Raw genomic sequence first — 18,574 nt, forward strand, 5'->3', positions numbered from 1 at the left:
AACAATGTTTTGAACATTCCTTAGGTTTACTGTATCATATTACAGATTTGACTTCTATGACTAAAATGTAATGTATTCTATGCTGATGTAGCTAATTTTGATAGAAATTGTAGTTCTTTCAGAGAGACGGAAAATCCTTAATCTGACCCATTGTATCTGCAAGAGTAAGTGGAATGTATAAATTTCACCATTTTTCAGAAGACTCTGCTATAGTAGACAAGAGATGTAGACAAGGAAGCAAGGAATTAAGATGAGGCTGACTTCTCTTCTGTTAGATTGAAGCTCCTCAAGGGAGGAATCATGGCTTTCACTTTTGATTGTTCCCCAAATGCCAGGTTCAGTGCTCAGAACACAATGTGTGATGTATTGTACGCTCCCAAGGACTTAATACAGTGTTTTGCACACAATAAGCACTCAATAAATACCATTGATGATGGTGATGATGATCAATAAAAACACTTGATGATGTTGATGATAAAAAGGGAAAGAGAAGCTTTTAGTTCTCCAGTTCTGCCACCAGTTGACGGTGACCTTAGAAAAGGCCTGTCTGATCCTCAATTTCCTCATCAGTAAAATTCAGGGACTAACTTATGGTTGTAACGGATTTTGAATCCCATATAAAAATTGAATGGTGAAAGAGAGAGAGACTAATATCTGAAGAGGAGGGTGAAAGGATGTTGATTCATATTTTAGTTTTTTGTTAACGTATGATAATCAGTTGACAATTTTCCCTAATGGGCTCGATATCTGTGCAAAGTTACGAGATGCTAATGAACTTGGTTTTAGCAGTGATGTTTCCAATTATCACCAAGCTGCCAATCAAAAAAATCTTGTTATCTCAAGGCACATGAATTGGTGAGGACAAAAAAATTCTCTGTGACATATCCATAATACTAACTGATGGAAGTGTTAATGTGGTAGTAAAAATACTTAATAAGTGCTTATTATGTGTAGAGCACTATAGTAAGCACTGGAAAATAACACACAGGTGGAAACTAACCAGATCCCTGTTGTTTGTATGGAGATGTAAGTGCAGTCTGTTCCCCAATATTTGTGAGGTGAATGAATTCATGAAGAACAGCTCGTTAAGGAAAATTAATCTGGCAATAATCATGCTTTGACTGATGCCACTCACACACGGACAAGTATTTATCGCCACATTGGATCACATTTTCTATTCCGATGTATATTAGTGGGAAAATGTTTCCTAATTCCCCAATGACAAGCTGTGCAAAATGAATCATGAAAACATACGTTACTTTAAAGCACATTATTTACTCAAAACTGATTTTAAGCAATGTGAATCGCTTGTCCATGAAGTGCTAATGTCATCAGATGTGTCAGAAAAAGCTCAAAGTAAACTACAAGCTTCTCTGTTCTTCAGTTTCCTCATCTGTTTTCCCTTCCTTTTAAACTATGAATGTCACATAGGACAGAGATCGGGTTCAATCTGATGGGCATGCATCTACCCCAGTAAATGTTTAATAAATAAGCATTGTTACTATTATTATTAATATTATGTTACTTTACATTTAGGCCTCATAAAGCTCAATTAAAGTTTAACAAGTCTTTTTTTGTAGTCTACAACCTTCTTGAATTTCACTTGAAGTGCTGGGATAGAAGATAAGAAGATAACAGTATACCTAGAGAGCTATAAATGGGAAGATGAGGAGGAATTGCTGCAAAGAGGAAGAAAAGAAAAAAATGTTGAGAAGGGAGGGAAAAAACTCCAAAGTGCCACAAGGCAGGGTAATCTTGATGACCACTGCAGTGTTCACTGCCCTTCAGCCAACTGCTTTTCAAGATTCATTCTTTCATTCAATCGTATTTATTGAGTGCTTACTGTATGCAGAGCAATGTAAAGTCGGCAACATATAGAGACGGTCCCTACCCAACAGTGGGCTCACAGTCTAGAAGGGGAAGACAGACAACAAAACAAAACCTGTCCATTTTGTGGAATGCCTTAGTTGGATCCTTTGTCAGAAGACTTCACCATTGATGGCATGGCCCCAGTAGCTGTTCTCAGCTCCATGGAACTTTAGTGAGTGGCACTTATGAAGAGAATGGATGACAACAAGCTACCTAGTAGCTGCTGTATAATGAGTTGAAATTAGGCAGCCAAGACCAAAGAGACAGAGGAAACCTTTTAAGGGTACAATAAGAAAGAGCCGCAGTCCACTTGACAATTGAGAGACAACGGCAGTAGACAGACCAGCATAGTATACTGCAATCAAGAAAGGAGGAGCAGCTTGTTTTGAGCAGAAGCTTTGAGAAGATTGTGAATCCAAGAGGCCACAGCTAAAACAGCACAGGATGCCACCCACATGACATATATCTTTGGCTATGAAGTGCTTGGGTTATGGATCCTGAATTGATTCTTACAAGCTCATTGGCAATGAATTTCATAGTCAGTGGTACCTTCTGTGAATTTGAGAACAATAGAGGTAAAAAAACCTGGCCACTATTAGTTGCCTGTGCAAATCATCTCCTGACTTGCATTCATTCATACAATCATATGCATTGAGCGCTTACTGTTCATAAAGCACTGTACTAAACCCTCGGGATTATCCGGTATAACAACATACAGCTACGTTCCTGCCCACAATGAGCTCTGATTAGTATCCCCTGGTGGTGAACATTCAAACCCCAATTTGGGGTCATAGGACTTCAGGGAAGATTCACCTACCCTCTCCCAATAGTATCAGCAAGCACTGTTCCCACCTCCTCTCCCTCCTACCTCATTCTTCTGTCAGGGTCCATGGAACATTGTTAGCTTGGAAAACATCTGTGCTTCTTTTGGCACTTCTGCAAGCTGCAGAATCTGATTTGGAACTACTTGGAGCAAACTACAGTTTGAGCAAGGTCAGGATCCTCCCACTCATAGCTCTGAGCCCAGGACGAGGAATCCTAATACTATGTCTAGCTGAAGAGCCCGACATTGAGCCATTGAGGATTTCAGTCTGAGGTCCATTGATTTGAGGATGGGGCCTTGTCATCCCCACATCTTGAGACGTGATGCCCCTTTTATACACTCTGGGTTATGATGCACTTTAGAATAGTGAGAAGCTCAATAACTGGACTTTACCAAAATGTTTGGAATCACCTCTAGACTAAAAGTGAAAATTGAATATTTTTTTCACTTCTGCTACAGATCTGGTGTGAGGAAAAGTGTACAGATTGCTACCTGGCCCTTACTAATTCATTCATTCATTCAATCATATTTATTGAGCACTTACTGTGTGCAGAGCACTGTACTAAGCACTTGGGAAGTACAAGTTGGCAACATATAGAGACAGTCCCTACCCAACAGTGGGCTCACAGTCTAGAAGGGGGAGACAGAGAACAAAACAAAACATATAAACAAAATAAAATAAGTAGAATAAATATGTACAAGTAAAATAAATAAATAAATAGAGTAATAAATACATATAAACATATATACATATATACAGGTGCTGTGGAGAAGGGAAGGTGGTAAGGCAGGGGGATGGAGAGGGCAAGGAGGGGGAGAGGAAGGAGGAGGCTCAGTCTGGGAAGGCCTCCTGGAGGAGGTGAGCTCTCAGTAGGGCCTTGAAGGGCGGAAGAGAGCTAGCTTGGTGGATGTGGGAGGGAGGGCATTCCAGGCCAGGGGGATGACGTGGGCCAGGGGTCGATGGCAGGACAGGCGAGAACGAGGCACGGTGAGGAGATTAGCGGCAGAGGAGCGGAGGGTGTGGGCTGGGCTGTAGAAGGAGAGAAGGGAGGTGAGGTAGGAGGGGATGAGGTGATGGAAAGCCTTGAAGCCGAGGGTGAGGAGTTTTTGCCTGACACGTAGGTTGATTGGTAGCCACTGGAGATTTCTGAGGAGGGGAGTAACATTCCCAGAGCATTTCTGAACAAAGACAATCCGGGCAGCGGCGTGAAGTATGGATTGAAGTAGGGAGAGGAGAGACAGGAGGATGGGAGATCGGACAGGTGGCTGATACTGTAATCCAGACGGGATAGGATGAGAGTTTGAACGAGCAGGGTAGTGGTTTGGATGGAGAGGAAAGGGCGGATCTTGGCAATGTTGTGGAGGTGAGACCGGCAGGTTTTGGTGATGGCTTGGATGTGAGGGGTGAACGGATATCTCAGATGATTTCTTGAAAGCTGGTAGTTATATATTTTAAGTTGATGACCGTATTTGTCAAATATTGTCTGGAATATTCCATGCCCACTTAATCACTATTTATTTAGTCACTAACAAAACCCGAGGAACATATCTGGGGAAGATTTAGAGAACTCTGAAACCCACTTTTACACAAAATAAGTCTTCAATACTAAACAGGTGCCTTAGAAACATAAGATAGCACATTTCCAGTATGTTTGGGTCAAGAGCCAACACTTGATAAACGAGTGAAGAAGATTATATTGGTCCCCAAGACAGAAACAAAAGAAAAAGGGAACTGCTAATGAAATGAAGAAGTAGGACAAAGTAGCTCAAAGATTAACAGCAATATCTGGTTATTTACTTTTCTCTGATTCTTTTCAGGAGGAGTAACAAAAAAAAAATCCTGTCTAAGTGCTTTAAACATGCAAGAAAAAGTGTTTTGGAAAAGATTAGAAAAATTAAGCTAGGGGATATATAGCTAGCTTGGAATAACTGCATTTTTACGTACCTTCAGAACTTGTCCGTGTCACCTGAGAAATTATGTCAGTAGAAGAAAAAAAAATGCTTTCATTCAAAGATGGAAACAGTTACCCTTGCCTGACTGTTCTCTAATTCCTTGATCTGACTTTTTTAAGTCTAGAATTTACACATCTGAGAAAAGAGAAGTCTTTCTCTTCTTGGCAGTGTAAAAGCCTTCAAAGGCAGAGCTGATGCTTGTTTCCTGGATGTGAACTCTGGAGTAAAAATACTTCTTGGAGAAGAGAGGGGCCATTCTGAGAAATTACAACAACAACAACAGCAAAAACAACAAAAAAAGCTGGGGATTTATTGCACCTGTAATAAGGAGAATCTTCTCTACAAATGGTCACCCCTGATTTTCATAAAGCCGCTCTCTGGCACTTATGGGTTCTATTCTTTCATTAAAGGAAGCGAAGGCTAATTAATGTTTGCTACCAGTCTCCTTCTAATTGGCAGAGAAATCTTAAGTGAACTTTGCTGGTTTACATTGTCCACAATAACACTGCTGCTTTCACATAGGTCTCTCAGTTTGGCTTTCATCCAGTCAGTTAGGTAAAATTAAGGCCCAGAAAATCGGATTATTACATCCCAAGGGGATGGACTGATAAGCACCAGATGATTGTTCATCTACTTGCTGCTCAGTGTTGGTGGTATTGAGGTGATGCTAGATGCAAAGCCAATTTGTTAACAATTAGTACTCATTAGAATCATTTCCTGTAATCGATTTTAAACATTTGACAAAGCACTTTTAGGAAATTGGACTGAAAAAAGGAGTTATACATCAATGTTCAGCAATTAAAAATCTTCAAGGCCCACTGTCATTCTTAACAGGAGTCATCAGTTTCTAAGTAATTATTTTTGCTTTGGAGCCCACCTGCTATCCTACGCAGTTTAAAGATGCCCAGGAATGGGGATATTCTTCTTAATTAGGGGAGGTTACAGTGTAGATGGGGCTGAAACAAAAGAAATCTTTCTTTTTGTGTGTGGGGGGCCTCGGGTGGTTACACTGTATCTTTAAGCAACAGAGATGGTTTGCCTGCCCTGCCATTTATGAATAGGGAATTTATATGCTTTTCCCTTTACTCACAACATTTAAGTTTTCATTTTAAAGTGTATCCCCTTTTATACATTGAATTTGAGCTATGAAAATCTAATATAAAGTGTCAAGAGAGGCATGCTGCAAAACATAATGTATAGATACAGGCTTATGGAAATGTCTACATTTAATTTTCTGAAAAACGGTCTGTGGTATTAATGAAAACTATATCATTAAAAATGCCCAAAATTAATAGACTACTGCCTATTCCTTCAGAAGCAAAGGCAGTATTATTTTAATATAAAAGAGACAGACATTCAACCATTGTAAATGTACAGTTGGCATATATCACTTTTTCTCATTGTTATATGCACATGTGGGCGTACAGGCTGCAATCATACTTGGCGTCCTTTGAGTCAGAATAAGGAATCTTATTATAGTATCCCTAATAGCCCTTAAGTAAATAAGAGTTCTGCTGTACCAACTATTCAGCTCTGTTTGGAGGATCAGAAATAGCTGCTTGGCTCCCTCTTTTTTATTTTATGCATTTAATAACTCAGGCTTTATATTCTCTCTCTTTCCCTTTAAGAATCATATTAAAAACCCCACTTTCTAGTTGTTAGTGCAAAAGACTAAGTCAGTATTCTTCTATAAAATCTTTTTTCAGATATAAATATGTGCAGAAAAAGTAAACAAGTATGTTCTCTTTGAAATACTGTACCTTATGCTTAATCTCCCTATTCTTATAAATACAAAGGGTATTGACACGAGTGAATTTTGTTTAACCACTACATTTGCTTCTTAATTAGTGAATCTTCATCTGTCATCAGCAGCAGCTATGACACCCCTCCCTGCTAACATGTTCTGTCATAAATAATCAATGAGCCTGCATTAATATTCATGAGCTGGAATCTGTGTAGTCATGTGCACTGATGCAGAGACAGGGGGAGTGTTGCCATGAACTGAGCCGAAACTCTGTGTGTATACGTGAGTGTAAGATACTTAGGGAAAGGAAAGAGGAGCATGCTGCCGTTGCACACTGCCCTGGCTTGTGTTTCTAGCCAACAGTGGTGTGTCTGTGTTTCTGAGCTGGAGTGACTGATGAAAAACAGTAGTCAAGTCTGGAGGGTGATTCCCTGTCAGAGCAATTGCCTTTCAGTTCTGGGGACCTTAGCAGCTTTGCTCTTTTTTGGCTTATTAGAATGGGCTGCAATCTGTGCACTTTTCAGAAAAGAGAGGAACACTACAAACTGCTTTACGAAGTTTCACAGGTGAGTGCTGAGTGTATTGCCAGCAACTGCAGAGTAAGGCATTGTGTTTTGGAAAGATAACAAATAAACAGGTCAGTTTGAATTTTTCTTCCAGGAAACTGCAGAATTGAGGGCAAAGTTGATGATGTGTAGCTTTTGGATTTGGTTTGGGGTGAGCGTTTGGGGCTCCGTTGCCACTCCCCCTTCAGATGACTTCCTGTGGAATTCTTCTAACATTTTGGGGGATCTTCTGCCAAGGTGTCAGTTGTGGAACAGTTATCTCATTGGACTCTTTTTTTTGGTTTTAAGGCAACCCTTGGCTTTCATAATGGGGATGTGATCTGAAAGTCAGTTCTTTGTTGCTTGTGCAAGTGTGGGGATTTAACAAGTCTCTGATTACAGGTATTTGTAACTGACCCAAAAAGTTTCACACCAAACAGGGACTGCCAAAAAATGATGCCAGGTTTTATTTATTTATTATTATTTTAAGAGATGTCGATTTGTTGTAGGTAAATTCCTGAATTATGCATTAGTGTATCCTTTAAGAAATAAAGGATTATTATTTGTGGTTAGCTTTAAAAGAGAATGTTTTTTTTTTTTTCTCTCATCTCTTTTTTCTGGGTTCTTTATATTGGGCTTATTTGGTATTATAAGTGAATCCTTCCTCATAAACATGGTTTTGCACCTCCACTAGCTAGCATGTTAACTATTCAGTTCTGTGTTGTCAGACACAATAAGACACTAGTCTTCTTTCAGGCACCTTTCCAAAAATTGTGCATGTGTTTATGTGTATGTGTGGTGGGTTTCCAGGAGTGTGTATGATTCTAGAATTGCCCAATTGAATTTCTGGCCAACTAAAGTTTAGTGCCTTTGGGGAACTGACTGACTTGCCCGGTATAATTTGTCCTAGATATGACATACTGTTTTCTCAAGGGGTACGGCTCTGGATAGCCTTGCTGATGACAAGCGGTATTGAGGGGGAAAAAGGCTCAGAATGCCGGTTATGCACTGGCACAGTAGTAGCTAAATGCCCGTTGCTTCCCTGCTCCCTCCGAGTTTCTCCTGACGTGATTCATTTCACAGTGGGCTAATTACAAAGTGGATTTGCTACACATGAAACAGCCTCCTCGGTTGCAGTGTTAATGTACATTTTCATGGTAATGTGATCAGAGCCTCATTAGCCAGTTTCCAAAATGATTCTCTGCATTAATTAAATATAAAAATGACTCTTTTTATCACCATAGAGAGGAAAAAGAAGATTAACATTGTTAATTACCACTGGGGGCAATATCTCTTGCTTCATTTTTTACTCCAAACTAGCAAAGCTCAGTCAGTCCTAAAATAATGTCCATTTTGCAGATAACTTGTCAGCCTCTTTGACTCCTGAAAGCAGTCTCTAGGTGGAACACTTTCCTTCAGTTCGTCTGTTTTGGTCTGAGTTGCAGCAGGTTTTTCTATAGATGGTATAGAGCAGAATGTTTTTTCCCTGGTTTCCAAAGCTGATCTGAAAGTGTGAAATAGAGAGTTTGGTAGGTCAACTGTTTCCTAATTAAGCCTGAGGTTAAGCAGTTTTAATTGTAGTAGAAAAAGATCAGAACTGACCTGAAGTGTTGCAGGCAAATCCAGTGGGTCCTCACAATTTTACTGTGCTTTCAAAAAATTTCTCTGCCACTCTTGCCTTTGACTGCTCCCCCAAATTTAGCTAATATAAACCACAAATATCCTCTTTAGGCTTCGTATGAGCCTGTCGGTTATTTCTAGCTATGGTCACTGATAACTAGGATAGAAAACAAAGTACTTTCCTTAATTTTCCTCTGGAATGTCTCAGATCCCATACATATGATCTCTGCAAGAGTCTAAGGCTGTTTTTCAGAGGACAAGGTGCATAATACTCTGATAGCTTTGCAGTCTGTATAACTGAGCAAATCAATCAGTCAATCAAGTTGTATTTATTGAGCACTTACTATGTGACGAGCACTGTACTAAGCACTTGGGAGAGTATGGTAGAACAGAATTAGCAGACACATGCCCTGCCCATAATGAGTTTACAGTCTAGAGGAGGAGCCAGACATCAATATGGAAGTAAATTGTAGATAAATAATCAAGGGTGAACAAGGAATGACTAACCACATAATTCCCAGTCCAAGTTTTGTTGTGAACTGGTTTCAAAGGTTACTGAAGTATTTAGGAGTTTGGAGCCTAGTGACATGTTTTGAACCCCATTTGGAGCCCATTAAGCAAGTTTTAAACCAGTTGTTTCAGGGGTGAACAGTCCTCAGGTAAGAGATCTAGATTGACTTAATGTGAGAACTTGATTACTGAATCTGAAATATTAAGAATTAATCTACACAAACATTAACACTTGACTTACTAAAAATCTTTTCATTTAATGGTCTGCTAATGTCCTGATCAAAGCTCTGTAGCTTTTATTCTTAATGATTTCTGAAGTGCTTGATGCAAGTTAAAGTGTGCCAGGGACACTTGGCAATTGAGATTGGTAGTCACTGCTAAACCGTTACTAGTGATTGATGTAATCACGCATTTACATATGAGAGAAATTATGTTGTAGTCCCACATTCTCTTCAAGGCTTAGCTCCTTGATAAAGTGGTGTATGTGGCACTCCTCGGACTTACAACAGTAAACAAAGGAAAATGTGTTCACTGATGAATGCAGAAAGACGTTCAGCGTGATGTGCTTGGTTCCTTTCCTGTTTGGAATGAGATCAGGTTTCCCTTTGATTATGGTGCCTTATACAGGTAGTGGGGTATAAGAAACATCATTGGGAAAAATTTCTCAAAATCTTTTTCATTTGTCAGACTAGGTTAAATGTCCCCATTAACCTTCTCATGAGAGGAGTTGGTCAATCAGGGTGTAATATTGAGGTGCAAACAAAGATCTCGTATTATAGGAGATAGGGTTGCCCGCACAAATGAAATTATTTTCAAGCATTTTTCACTGTGTAATACACTAGGGACACTACTATTGTTCTGCATTGTTTCCCCCTATCCAGAGTAGTTCCCTCACCTGTTATCAGTGCATAAAATGGGTAATTTGAATGCTCTTTTCCCAACAAGTAGAAACTCAACTACTCTATTGTAGTTTCATTAGCATAGTTTGGAGAAAATTATAGTAAGGACCCCTAGAGCTAAAATTGCTTTTCCATTTATAACTGACCTGCTTACACAGATTTTTTTTAAAAGAGACTACAGAATGATTTCTAAATTTGGCAACTTATTTGCTTAATGCCTTTCAACTAGGACTTTGTAATGCAAAGTGAGTGATGGGAATGTTCAATGGAGGTACCTACTAGGGAGCTTTAATAGGAGACACTTTTTTTGCAATAGAAGTTGCATCTTCGTCACCTCCCACTGCAAGGAGTTAGTTTCAGGCTGAGTGACCTAGTGGAAAAAATAAGGGGCTGGAAGTGAGATTTTTTTATGGTATTTCTTAAGCACTTACTATATGCCAGGCACTGTTCTAAGCCCTGGGGTAGGTTCAAAGTAATCAGGTTGGACACAGTCCTTGTCCCATATGTTCTCCACTGGCCTGCTGTGGGATCTTGAGTCATTTAATACTTCTGTGACTCATGTTCTCATCTGGAAAATGGGAATAAATTACCTCCTCTCCCTCCCTCAGACCGTGAACTCCAGGTAGGTCTGTGACTGTTCAGATTATCTTTTATCTAGCTCAGCATTTAGCATAGTGCTTTGGAACAGAGAAAGTAAGGGCTGACTCCTGATCCCTTTGCATCATGTTATGGGACTGGTCTTGAGCAAAGCCAAGCCCCTCAGCTGTGTTAAGAAAGATGATTAAAGATCTCTGGTCTTTCACTCATACACTTTCTCTTCTTCTCCTCCATAAAATTGGATCAACAATGGCAAGTCCATATTCCTCATTTAAGATGATGAGAAGGTAACCCAGGGAAGTGGGGTTTGATCATCTATTTTGGAGTTTTTCAGGTGAACATCTTAGTTTGTGGTGTTAAATCTTTCTTTGAATTTACCTTCCAGTGTCCTTTTATAAAATATTGTTTGTTAGCAGACGGGATCAGTCCGCATTTGTAGTTCTTCAACATTACTCCGGCAGAGTTCTCTTCTGGATTCTAAGTCAATTTGATTCCTCTTAAATGCTTTGGACAAGGGATTTCTTTGTTAATTCTCACTCTAGGTGTCAATCAGTCAGTTAATCAGTGGGATTTGTAGAGCATCTGCTGGAAGCGGAGCACTGAACTAAGCACATGGAAGAGTTCAATTCAATCGAGTAGATATGATTCCTGCCCTTAAGAAACTTGCCATCTAGTGAACTTTAGGTATTTTAGCGGGTGCTTCCCTCTCCAGCATAAGCTATCATTAAGAACTGCTTTTAGCCGGAATGTGAACATGCAGATATGGCTACTAATCCCTGATGGCAACAACCCCACTTATTGACCAAAAGGATTTCAGCTCCTTCATCCCATTCCCCCATTGTTGTCATGGTAAGGCCCTCGGACAGTCCCTAGACTTCAGACGGGTGCAGAGGCAGAGGAACATAGAGCTATTTGCGTTCACTGTCCACCCCCCAACCCCCGCCCCCACCACATCCCATGACTTAACTCTTAATATGTGGACTTTCCAGCCAATCGGGAGGCCTACCAGAAATTGCCATTCTCCAGAATTTCCACAGGACATCAATCTAATTGTGACAAAGAGGACTACTTTCAAACCCCTCCTTGTTAGCTGGGTAATGGTGAGAAGCAGCTTGGCTCAGTGGAAAGAGCCCGGGCTTGGGAGTCAAAAGTCATGGGTTCTAATCCCGGTTCCTCCACTTGTCAGCTTTGTGACTTTGGGCAGGTCACTTAATTTCTCTGTGCCTCAGTTACCCCATCTGTAAAATGGAGATTAAGACTGTGAGCCCCACGTGGGACAACCTGATCACCTTGTATCCCCCCAGCGCTTAGAACAGTCTTCTAGACTGTGAGCCCACTGTTGGGTAGGGACTGTCTCTATGTGTTGCCAATTTGTACTTCCCAAGCACTTAGTACAGTGCTCTGCACATAGTAAGCGCTCAATAAATACGATTGATTGATAATAAGCACTTAAATGCCATTATTATTATTATTATTATTATTATTATTATTATTATTATTATACTTTAGCTGTTTATGAGCTAACTCTGGGACCTATGAAATAAAATATCTCAGGAGTGAATACCGTGGAGGTGAGAGTATTGTGCTCTGCCTCTTGGAATGGCTCCAACCCACCAGCAATACAAGTCCTGTGAGCTTTGGCCACTTCCTTCCGGAACAGGTTAAAGGGAGAGAATAGGAAGCAGAAAGAATCACTTAGTTTTGGTCACCAGAATACTCTACCAGAAGTAGCGGCCTGCTCCCAACCCATTGACAATCTGGGAGCACCATCATTCTAGAACAGTTAAGGGAAGTAGTAATAGGAGTAGGAGCATAGTAACAGTGCTAGTAGTAGTAAGTAGTGCATTATTGAGCATCCACATACTCATTACTAATTATTATGGTATTTGTTAAGCACTTGCTGTATGTCAACCGCTGTTCTAAGCACAGGGACTGGATGCTGTTCTAGTTGCTTGTGAAGTGTGAAATACCAAAGCGACTCATTCCCTGCCCACCAAGAACTTACATTCTAATGTGATTGAAGGTGGAATGTGAAATGGCAGTGAGGCAGGAGAAGAGATAAACAACGAGATTAATGTATGAGAACAAGAACCCGACTGGCTCTCTAACCAGTCTCTCTGCCTATATCTCTCTTTGGTCCTGTTTCTTCTTTGAACTTGGCCATTCAGGGCATGAAATGGAGAGAGACTCTGTAATATTTCAAAACTTTTAGAGTTATTATTATTATTATGATAGTATTATTATTATATTATTGTGTGCCAAGCACTGGTCTAAGCACTGGGGTAGATACAGGGTAATCAGGTTGTCCCACGTGGGGCTCACAGTTTTAATCCCCATTTTACAGATGAGATAACTGAAGGACAGAGAAGTTAAGTGACTTTCCCAAGGTCACACAGCAGGCAAGTGGCAGGGCTGGGATTAGAACCCATGTCCCCTGACTCCCAAGCCCATGGTCTTTCAACTAAGCCATGCTGCTTCTTGAGTTGAGTGTACACTGTGCATTATAACATGCTTAACAACCCCTATCCACTGTGGTTTCTTGCCTTTTTATTATCATCCTTTGGTGAATAATTCTTATTGTGTATAAGAGAGAAGAGCACTAGGCACTGCAAACGTCAAACATAACAATGCAATACAATCTTTAAGTTTGCATAATGAAGTTAGCAGTGTAGATCCTACATTGGCCTTTTTTTTTCTTTTAATAGTAATTGTTAAGTGCTTACAATGTTTCAGGCCCTGTACTAACTCCTGGAATAAATACCAGATAATCAGATTGGACAGGCACCCTGTCCCACGTAAGGCTCTCAGTCTTAATCCCTATTTTACAGATGAGGTAAATGAGGCACCGAAAAGTTAAGTGACTTCTCCAAGGTCACATAGCCAAAAAGGTGGCAGAGCCTGAATTATAACCAGAATTGACAGGTAAATTTCCATATGTGGGGGGTGCTTATTCTAACACAAAGAACAACTCTTTCTGTGTATCATTAAATATACTATATTAGATATTTTATATATTATATTTATAATTCTCTCTTCCCTGTGACTCATAAAGGAGAGGATTTCTCTTTCTTTAGTAGCTATGAGAACACAATATTGAAAGTGCAGTCATTTACAGCTGTGTCTCACCCCTAGCTATAATTTTAACTCAAAAGACAAAAATAGCATACTCTATTTGTACTCCCATCCAGCTGGGTCAATTTCTTTATTTATTAATGTTATCCACCTCTCTTTGGAATGGCAGCTTTAAGAGCATTTATAAGGAAAGGCCAGTGTTTTGCCATACCAAAAAACAAAAAAACCTTTAGATGGTCTGAATCTGTGCGCTTCTAGACTTCGGGAAGCTATGTCAAGTAGTAACTTTATGCCATTATTTAGCAATCTGCAATTTCTTTATAGTGTGGTTGTGGCCTTCAAACTGCTTATTTTTCCTCCTCTTTGTGGACTTTGGAAAACCCTAATTTTCACCTCAAAAATAAATCATCCAACTTCATCTCTGGAACCAATTAGTCCTGTCTATACCTTCTTTTTACCAAAAATCGTGAGACACTTTACCATAGAATACCAATCAACAGATCAGTCAATAAGGGGTATTTATTGAGCCCTTGCTCTGGGCACATCATTAATAATAATAATAATAATAATAATAATGGTGTTGGTATTTGTTAAGCACTTACTATTTCCTGAGCACTGTTCTAAGCACTGGGGTAGGTACAGGATAATCAGGTTGTCCCATGTAGGGCTCACAGTCTCATTCATTCATTCATTTATTCATTCAGTTGTATTTATTGAGCACTTACGGTGTGCAGAGCACTGTACTAAGCGCTTGGGAAGTACAAGTCAACAACATATAGAGACAGTCCCTACCCAATAACGGGCTCACAGTCTAGAAGGGGACAGTCTAGAAGTCTCAGTCCCCATTTTACAGATGAGGTAACTGAGGCACTGAGTAGTTAAGTGACTTGCCCAATGTCACACAGCTGACAAGTGGCAGGGCGGGATTAGAACCCATGACCCCTGATTCCTAAACCTGGGCTCTTTCCACTAAGCCACACTGCACTGTACTGAGTGCTTGGGAGAATACAGTACAGTACAATACAATAGACTTCTTCCCTGCCCAAAACGAGTAGATAATGTCTGTCCCAATCCAGATTGGGAGATCTCAGTGCGTGGTGAAATGCCTCCACACAGACTAAACGTGCCAAAACCAACTTTGCCTATAAATAATAGTGGCATTTATTAAGTGCTTAGTACATGCCATGCACTGTTCTAAGCATTGAGGAAGACACAAGTAAACCAAGCATGCAATATGTGCACCTTCCCCTTGCTAGGGCTTTCCTTTTTTTCAGTGCTCTGCACAGCTGGGAAGCTGATGAAAAAAAAAGTATCAAATGCAGCACAGACTAAATGAAGGAGGTAAAAATATGGGCAGGGAGCACGTTGGGGTAACCAGAAGTTGTTCAGTGCCAAATGTGCAAAGCCCAATTTCCTCATGGTCAGCATTTCTGGAATTTCCATCTTTAATAGGTATTAGTTTTAAGTATCACTCGTGATTTTTCACAAAAGCTTTCCCAAGGGCAAGGTACCGAAACATTATTGGTTAACAACAATTGTGAGAAGCAGAGTGGCCTAGTGGAAAGAGCATGTGCTTGGGAGATAGCATCAGAGGACCTGAGTTCGAATCCCAGTCTACCACTTTGCTGTGTGATTTTGGACAATTCATTTCACTTCTCTGTGCTTCATCTGTAAAACAGATTGAGACTGTGAGTCCTATGTGGGACAGGGACTCTGCTAACCCAATTATCTTATATCTACCCAAGCACCTAGTATAGTGTCTGAAAAATAGTAGGGCTTAATAAATACCATAAAAACAAAACAGGACCATATTTAAATCAGTCAGTAGTACTTATTGAGTGCTTACTGTGTGCAGAGCACTGTATTAAGTGTTTCAGAGAATATAACATAATGGGATTTTAGATATAGTCCCTGCCCATAAGGAATTAGCAGTCTATTGAGAGAACAGATGTTAAAATAAATTGCACAGAGTGGAAAGAGTAGAGTACAGGAAATATATATAAATGCTGTGGGGCTGAGGTCGAGGTGAATATAAAGTGCTTAAGAGCAACACAACCAAATACATAGTCAGTGCAGAGGGGAGGGTGTTGTTGTTTTCATCTTATGCTGTCGAGTTGTGTCCGACCCATGACGATGCCATAGACAAATCTCTCCCAGAACGCCCCAATTCCATCTGCAATCATTCTGGTTGCATATTAAGGCATAGTCAGAGAGGGCTTCTTGGAGGAGCTGTGATTTTTAGGAGAGTTTTGAAGGTGGGGAGAGTGACTGACAAACAGGTGTGAAGTGGGAAGAAGTTCAAGGCCAGAGGGAGGAAATGGCAGCGTGGCTCAGTGGAAAGATCCCAGGCTTGGGAGTCAGAGGTCATGGGTTCTAATCCTGGCTCCTCCACTTATCAGCTGTGTGACTTTGGGCAAGTCACTTAACTTCTCTGTGCCTCAGTTACCTCATCTGTAAAATGGGGATTAAGACTGTGAGCCCCATGGGGAACAACCTGATATCTTGTATCTCCCCCAGCACTTAGAACAGTGCTGGGCACATAGTAAGCGCTTAACAAATACCAACATTTTTTTATTATTATTATTATTATTAAATACTTCCGAAGCGCTTAGTACAGTGCTATGCACACAGTAAGTGCTCAATAAATACAATTGATTGATTGATTGATTAAATGGGCAAATGATTGGCAGTGTGATAGATGAGATGAAAGTACAGAAAATAGGTTGGTTTTAGAGGTCCCAGGTCAGCGAAGCGTGGTAGGAGGGAGATAAGCATTAAATGCTGTTGGTAAGGAGTTTCAGTTTCATGCAAGGAAACAGAAACATTTGAAGATTGTGAGGTGTGGGGATATATAGACTGCTTTTCAGAGAGATGATAAAGACAGAAGAATGAATTATGGACCAGAGAAGGGAGAGACAGGAGACAGAAAGGTCAGTGAGTAACCTGATGCAGTAGTCAAGGCAGGTTCTGTTAGGTGCTTGGAACAGTGGGGTAGGCGTGAAGGTGCAGAGGAAAGAAAGGATTATAGAGATGTGAAGTTAGAATCTACAATATTCATTCAATCAGATTTATTGAGCGCTCACTGTGTGCAGAGCACTGTACTAAGCGCTTGGAAAGTACAATTCGGCCACAGATTTGTGACAGATTGACTGCCAGGGGGAATAAGGCATGAGTCAGATTCTAGCACCAAGGTTATGGGCTTGTGAGGCAGGGTGGGTGGTGGTGTTTTCTACAGTGATTGGAAAGTCAGGAGAAGTACAGGGTGTGGATGGGAAGATGAGGAGTTTTATTCTGGATTTGTTAAGATTGAGGTATTGTTAGGACTTCCAAGTAGAGATGTCCTAAAGGCAGGAGAAAATGCAAGATTGCAGAGAAGAGCGGTATTTGGGAATCATCCTCATAGAAATGGTAGTTGAAGCCATCAGAGTAAATGAATTATTCAGGGGAGTGGGTGTAGATGGAAAATAGAATATTTAACAATTATTCTGTTAGTGAATGCCACTGATATTAAGGAATATTTTGGCTCTAAAGCACTAAAATTCTCCAAATTTAGTGATTTTCACATGACACCGTTTTTACTGAAAAGATGACATGGGGCAATCAAATAAATTAGAAAGCAAAGGATACTTTTTGAGGGCCAGGGTAGGTGAATTGACCCTTGGTGTTTCTCCATGAATTGCCTATCCTTTATGTGGAATTCAGACTATCTCCTAGGACCTCTTTACAAATTTGACTTCCTGGACTAAGCTGTTCATGAAAAAACCCCAACCTAATACTATAAATTTTACTGTATCCTGGGACTGACCACTTCAGTAATTGCCTTCTAGGTAGGATATGAATGAATGAATGTGCCTCTGTGTTTGACAGTGGATTGGGTGAATGTGCATTGTATCTGGAAGTAATTGTTCTTTTCCATGTGGCACTGGGAAACAGTAATACATTTTTGAAAAGATTTGACCATTATTTTCCATATATTCTTCATATAGTTTTGAAGAAGAACTATGATATGATGTTGAGGGAGAAATGGGCAATTGTAACAGTTTTCCAGCAAAGATTATGCTTGTCGCATGTGTGCCTTAAAACCAAATGCCCAAATTATGAAGAAGGAACTGAGTTGGGATGGATTAGATTATTTTTTTTAGGTCTTTTCCATTTCATTTTATGTAATGAGATGTCACCAGGACCATATAACGTTTGTGTGACTCACAGTAGTCCTGGATCATTAACAGATTTATTTTAGTGTAAATGTAGACACACAATTGTCTTTTAAATTAATGAGGGTTTTTTGTTTTGGTGGAGTCCTTAAAAAAACCTTAGAATAACTGAAGCAATAATTGTTGCATCTGTTATTATTATTATCATTATTATTATTATTATTGTTGTTGTTGTTGTTATATGTTAAGTGCTTACTATGTGTCCAACACTATTCTAAGGTCTGGGGTAGATGCAAGTGTTAATCAGGCCAACACAATCCCTGTCTCACTAGGTCTCATAGTCTAAGCAGGGGGGAAATAGGTTTTAAACTCCATTTTACAGTTGAAGAAACTGAGACACAGAGAAATAAATGACTTGTCCAAGGTCACAGAGCAAGCAATTGGCAGAGCCAGCATTAGAACACATGTCCTCTAATTCACAGACCCATGCCCATTCCACTAGCCCATGATGCTTCTTACCTATTACCTTGGAAACTGATAAAATATTATCCTAGTTGTTGTATGATCTGCCAAATTATTGTTTTACAGCACATACAGGAAACACTATTAAACTACATATGGCAATGGGATTGTCCAAATAGAGCAATTTTGTAATCCATAATAAGATTCATAAATTGCACTTCATTAGATTGAACCTGGCCTCTCATTTTCTGACCCTGTGATTGACAGCTCAGTCAATCAATGGTATTTATTGATTTTAGACTGTGAGCCCACTGTTGGGTAGGGAC

At 40.0% G+C, this 18,574-nt stretch overlaps 1 protein-coding gene across 2 annotated transcripts in view; it reads left to right on the top strand.

Annotated features, from left to right (window-relative positions):
* PDZRN4 (PDZ domain containing ring finger 4) overlaps positions 1 to 18,574 on the top strand; it is a 508,714-nt gene that overhangs the window by 297,484 nt on the left and 192,656 nt on the right. Inside the window, exon 1 of one of the 2 annotated variants that reach the window (XM_038768833.1) lies at positions 6,887 to 6,955. The exons of the other annotated variant lie outside the window; for it this stretch is intronic. Coding sequence (XP_038624761.1) covers positions 6,887 to 6,955 — 69 coding nt within the window. Of the gene's footprint in view, positions 1 to 6,886; positions 6,956 to 18,574 lie in introns of those variants that run through there. 2 annotated transcript variants of the gene reach the window in all.

The sequence above is a fragment of the Tachyglossus aculeatus genome, chromosome 2 (genome assembly GCF_015852505.1).
Source record: "Tachyglossus aculeatus isolate mTacAcu1 chromosome 2, mTacAcu1.pri, whole genome shotgun sequence".
In the NCBI taxonomy this organism is placed as follows: domain Eukaryota; kingdom Metazoa; phylum Chordata; class Mammalia; order Monotremata; family Tachyglossidae; genus Tachyglossus; species Tachyglossus aculeatus.